We start from the raw sequence: 6,215 nt of genomic DNA, 5'->3' as shown, positions 1-6,215 counted from the left end.
CGGTTAACTTGTTTCGTGAGAGGTCCAGCGACTCGAGATGTGTGAGATTCCCGAAAGTTGATGGGATTGGGCCTGTGATGGCGTTGTTTGAGAAATTGAGAACACATAGTGACGTGAGATTCCAGATGCTTTTTGGTATCTCTCCTTCAAAATCATTATTTGAGAAGTCGATGCTTGTAAAAATGGTTTGGATCTTCACCAGCTCCAACTCCATTCCTTTGCTTGTAACCGTTACGGTTTGTTGATAATACAGGAATGAAAAATTGAATTTTAGTATCTGATCCTTGCGGTTCCATTCTGACTCTTGTTCATTGATCATCATTACTGGAGATGTCGAAGATTTGTAAGGTTGGAAAGTTGCAATCACTTCCTTGATTACCCCATGGACCAAGAAATTGGTTGGACCGCAATACAAGAACATGCAACTGTTGCATACTCTCTAACCAGGAAGGAAAGCTACCAGTCAACCGATTGTTTCCAACATCTAAAACCTCCAGCATTGTGCAATTAGCAAGAGATTTTGCTACTTCACCTTCGAATCTGTTTTGATCTTCATACTACAAGCTTCTGGAAATGTCTCGGGTATGGTTCCCTGCAAGTTGTTACCTTTTAGATTTAAAACTATTAGCTTCGCCATTGATCCCAGACATTGGGGTATTGGTCCACTGAAGCTGTTATTGGACAGATCAAGAACTTGAAGATGTTTAGCTTTACATATCCACGTAGGGATATTTCCAGTAAGTTGGTTGCTGGAATAAGAAATGAATATAGCCTTGGAAAGGTAAGATGAAATATTTGGTATCATGGAGGTGAGGATGTTCATCGAGTAATCTAAGATTTGAATATCAGCTGACGGTAAGATTGGGTTTTTCCCTTGAAGCTTGTTGGAGTGGACATCGATTATACTCAAAGATTTGAAACTATTGAAAGGAAAGGGTTGGTCAGGATCCTCCAAAAAGTATGTTCCGAGAAATATTTAAATTCATAGAGGCTCCCATTGCCAATTTTCCAAATCCAGTGTGGTATTTTTCCATGGATGTGATTGTTCGAAAGATCTAGTGTGTCTAGTCAAGATTGATTTTGCAAGAAGATGGGGAATTTGGTCAGGTTACATAAACAGTGCAGCAGATATGTACTCGAATTCCATAAACAGTGTAGCAGTATATAGATATAATGAGCATGTAGACACACATATATCATGGCACTAATGTGGTCATTTCCATTTTTTAATTAATTATGGACTTTCAAATAAAAGAAAATTCTGATTGGAAATAATCTTATGGGTTTAGGACCAAACAAGAAATTTTCCAAAAATAAATACTAAAGGTTAATCAAATCATATATCATGGCACTAATGTGGAGCAATAAAATCCAGCCATTCAAAGCTCTTTAGAAGATCTCATTCAAATTTTCGAAACCCAGCCCTTCCAGATCTCAGCGGTGGTTGGGATCGGTCTGCTTTGCTTTTGGAGTTTGGTCCACTCCTGGGCGAGTTTGCTAAGAAGAAAAGTAAAAGATTAAAATAAAAAGCTTCTTTACATTTACTAACCACATGGGCCCACTTGAGGATAAGAACGTTGGGAATCTCCCTTTTTGAAAATTTACTGTATCAGGACCGTTGCAGATCGAATATTATATTCCCCTTTCTGGAATTAAGAAAGTCATCTTAGCTGCTAGCAGAGTCAAAAGCAACAACGGTCACAAAGCAAAAAACAGAGGACTCTTCTCTTCTCCATCACCTGAGAAGAAATCATCAAAACCAAACACTCTCTAAGATCTCCTCCTTCTGCAACAAACACTAGAATTGATTCAGAATGGAAAATCTCATAGAAGTAGAAGAAGGATGCCTCAAAGAAGCTTTTACTTTTGATGTTAATCTGCAAAGAGGGCCAAGATACAAAGCTTATTCTGAGTTGCGAGAACGCAAGATAAGGAAAAGGATGATTGATCAAACACAAGATAACGATGATATTGAATTTGGATCTTCAAAGAAGCAGCTATTGTTATCTCCACCATTACCACCACCACCACAACAGCAACAAAGAAGGGTGAATCGAAGGTCGTCTTTGGTGGGTCAATCAGTTCCAAATTTCTCTGCTATTTTGAGGAAGGAAAATCGAAAACCAGTATTTGAGATGAGAACACCACCACCGTCATCAAAATCAAAAGACTACTCAAAATTGGGACTTAGTGGAGGAGGAAGTAAATCAGCAAGTGGTGCAGATAAAAGAGGTGGTGGTGTTATGATGGCCAGGAAGAGCTACGCAAATTTTGAGGATTTAAAGACTGTATCATCGCCGCCTATTAAAAGAGGAGGTGGTGGTGGAAAAGTTGTCGCAGGTGGCGTAGTTCATAACAACAATAGAACCATTCTGGGTACTTCCAGACTCTACCTACCCTGAATTTGGTGAAAATCTCTACTTTTTGGTTTGGTTGTTTTGAGATTGTGTGCGGATTTTGTATGCAGCAGTGGTGGTATCTCATTACATTTCTTAATTACAGTGGTGGTATCTCATTACATTTCTCAATCTGTTAACTCTGGTTTGATTGATTTCTTGCTGGAATTATTTTGTCTTAAATTTCTTAATTACAGTAACTAAACACGATTAATATATATAAATTCTTGATTGTTTTTGGATATTGTAATGTTAATGTACTGCAACTCATTACATTTAACACAGGTATGAAATTTTGAGTTAAATCATCACCCAATCAAGGATTTAATTAGCTTCATATCCGCCATAAAAATGAAAAATTTGGCTGTTGGAATCGCAAACAGCTCAAACTGGTATATTTCAGTTTAGGAAAGGGGAATGCCAGCCTTACTCTGTATCGCAATTAGCAATACTCTTCGACGGCACCATTAACTCTATACTTCCTTTTCAACCATATGTCCAAACTCCTAAACTTTCTTGTTATACCCAACGGGACATCTTTGCAGCTGGGAGGTTGAGATCGACATTATCAATTACTGGGAGGCGACGTCAGTATATTTGTAGATGGCACGTAGGCAGTACAACTTGCCTATTTACAGCAACAGATTACCGAGTCGAGAGACAGATTTTGATGAATTTCTCGGGGCATTTGGTTTTGTTTCACAAGAAAAGCGTTCATGTTACGTGGAAGTGGTTTGAAGTTATTTTTCGTCCTTATTGGGCCTTCACCGTTTGGTAGGATTTGGACCTAACTAACATGCCAAAAAAAAGATAATATCCGGCCCGTGTAACAAAAGACTCTTTACCAAATTTAGACCGTCCGAAACTCTCTTTGCCCCTAGTTTATTTTCCTTTTTCAGACAAAATTAACAAAGGTAATAGTCCCACATCTGCAATTCCGGTATTATAGATCTAGTTTATAAGGAAAAAAAATCGGACATACTATCAGCCGATTGGTGAGGCTTGGAAAGCTTGGTTACTCTTGGAAACATTAACCCTAGGTCTGGGCCATCCTCTGATAACACTTACCCTCACCTGAGGCCACCTCAAGATAGCTCAGGGTGCCTAAACTATCCAGTAATCCGGGCAACGCCATCTTACCAGTTGGTTTTTGGTTTTTCCTCCTAAATTATGCAACAAGCTTTATATTGCATCATAATCGATCAAGTTTAATATACATATAATTCAGTTGTTGAATGGAGAAAATGAACTTCTTGCTTAGAACCTGTAATGCCAACAGTACCTCTCATTCACTGATTGAAAGCATTCATATATCCCTACATTAAAAGGCAGTTTACTCCCTTCCTCTGTTTATCTCATTCGCCTTTGTGGTTACTCCACTGCACAATTGAAGCATATACGCCTACTGTTTTAAGATGAACGCCAATTAGATTAGAGCAGATTCCGTTTATTTGACTACAAAGCCATGTGTATTAAATTGTCTGTTAAGATTAAAAAGTATCTCCCGAAATGTGAGTGAAGATTCTAAGGGGAACTTACACACCTTAATAGTGGAGTTTATTGCTTGTATTTCATTGTTGTTTTGCAGAACCCGATTGTAGGGAATTGCTTTGCGTATTCCTCAACGTCATGACGGAGTTGTTTAATCTCAGACTGAATGCTAGCACTGTTTTCAACTGCGGCCATAAAGTCCTTCAATTTTGCACCTACAGATGTCAGATATTATAAGAAATGCGAACCAAGTGTACCTTAGCACATACATGTGGTTGGAAAACATTCAACATATAGGAGCACACATCGAAAACATGATGGTAAAATTAAGAACCTTTTTTGCATTCAGCTTTGGCTTTCAAGGCCAAATTCACAGCAGCATCAAAGAATTCTGCTACTTTAGCGAAATCTTCCTCAAGGAAACCCCTTGGAGTGAGAGCAGGTGTTCCTGAATCACAAAATGGACGAGTGAATTCATTAAGCCAGATTTTAACAGCTTACCTAATTATAAGCCATTATTCAATACCCATGTACTCTAAACGTAAAGGAAAAGTTTACCCATTCGAATGCCACCAGGAACCATGGCAGACACATCCCCGGGAACAGTGTTCTTGTTGGCAGCAATGTGAACCAATTCCATTACTTTCTCAACTCTTGAGCCATCAATGCCCTGCAGTATTTAAGACACAAAAAAAGAAACTCCTGAGTATCTATTTCCAACCGAGCTGTTGGACATGCCACATAATGACAAGATATGACCATAAAGTAAAAAATCTAATTCCATTGCATGCCACAGAAATGATTACTTGACAGCAATGTCCCTTCTGAAGGTTTTTCCTACTAACCTTGTTTTTCAGATTGACCAGGACTAGATGGTTCTCAGTACCACCGGAAACAAGGTCATATCCCAATGCGTTCAAGGTCTTCAAGAGTTAACATGTCACAGCATAAGAAAATGAATGTTAAGAAAGAGTATGGTAACAGTATCTAATTCCAAAAGAATATAACAGTGAAAAGCCTTACTTTGGCGAACTGTGAGCAATTTTTGAGAACTTGTTCTTGATAAGCCTTGTATTCTGGGGTAGTTGCCTGCATCACATGACAAGCAAAATTAGTCTACACGAGTTTTGCATATGCAGCTCAAGGAAAACACTTATCATATCAACGAAATCGGCAAATCTAGTCCTGTGAATCTCAAGAATACCAATATTCGCAACAATAACGAATGTTGACATTATAAACCAAAATTGTTGACCGGTTTATGAGCAAATCAAGGTAAAAGAGTAACACATGAATACACAGAATGAATGCCTTTTTTCTACAGGACAATGCCTGAAGGATATGCTAATGTGTGTGTTTGTGTGCATCTACCTTTTGAAGAATTATAAATGAGTAACATTCAATTATGGAAGATACAGGCGACTGTAAATGGATGCTCTTCTTCAACCAGAGTGAAAAGGATGAGAAAAGGAAAACAAAGAAGGACATGCTGCCATAATGAATAAAAATATAAAATCCAATTATCTAAAGAAGACGCGTATAAGTATACAAACCTGTTTCAGTGCAACTGCTAATCCGGTAATTGTGTGGACCTCCTTGAAGCCCAGGAAAGACGGCTTTATTAATCTTGTCCTCATAGATGTGGTTCTTAGAACCTACAAGGCAGAATGAAATATTAGATGTGGAATCTCAATCCAAAATCAGAAGAACACCTGAAAGGATGTAAAAGCAAGCACATCGGTAATTCGAGGTTTGTTAATCTAGTTTATAAGGAAAGATTACCGGAGATAATATCAGCCAATTGGTAAGGCTTGGAAAGCTTGATTACTCTTGGAAACACTTAACCATAGGTCTGGGCCATCCTCTGATAACACGCATCTCGTCCCTGGGACACTCATATATGGGAATTAACTCATCACTTAGATGGGACTTACCCTCACCGGCCTCGACACTCTGTATGCCACCTCAAGATGGCTCAGGGTGCTTAAACTATCCAGTAATCCGGGCAACGCCAATCTTACCAATTGGTTATTGGTTTTTACTCCTCTTGAATGAAGAATATGAAATTTAAACCAAGAGGTTCTTAGAACCAAATGCCATCAGGAACCATGGCAGACATATCCCAGGGAAAAGTAGTCTTGTTAGCAGCAACATGAACCAATTCCATTACTTTCTGAATTCCTTGATTTTCAAAAATTTCAGAACTTGTTCTTGATAAGCCTTGTTGAACTCTAGGGTAATTGCCCGCATCATATAATTTGCAAAATTAATCTACACGACTTTTGCTTACACAGCTCGAACAAAACACTTAAATATCAGCGAAATCAA

The 6,215-nt window shown here is 38.4% G+C and overlaps 1 protein-coding gene and 1 pseudogene across 1 annotated transcript; one reads left to right on the top strand and one right to left on the bottom strand.

The window, feature by feature from the left end:
* Nucleotides 1-1,681: 1,681 nt before the first annotated feature.
* Nucleotides 1,682-2,638, top strand: LOC113328493. Its single transcript, XM_026575575.1, has one exon. The coding sequence runs from the start codon at nt 1,815-1,817 to the stop codon at nt 2,400-2,402; it is 588 nt and encodes a 195-aa protein (XP_026431360.1). The 5' UTR covers nt 1,682-1,814; the 3' UTR covers nt 2,403-2,638.
* Nucleotides 2,639-3,555: 917 nt separating this feature from the next.
* Nucleotides 3,556-6,054, bottom strand: LOC113328550 (annotated as a pseudogene).
* Nucleotides 6,055-6,215: the final 161 nt, after the last annotated feature.

This window comes from Papaver somniferum, unplaced genomic scaffold, assembly GCF_003573695.1.
Source record: "Papaver somniferum cultivar HN1 unplaced genomic scaffold, ASM357369v1 unplaced-scaffold_11, whole genome shotgun sequence".
NCBI lineage: Eukaryota > Viridiplantae > Streptophyta > Magnoliopsida > Ranunculales > Papaveraceae > Papaver > Papaver somniferum.
This window is presented reverse-complemented; position numbering and strand designations above follow the sequence as displayed.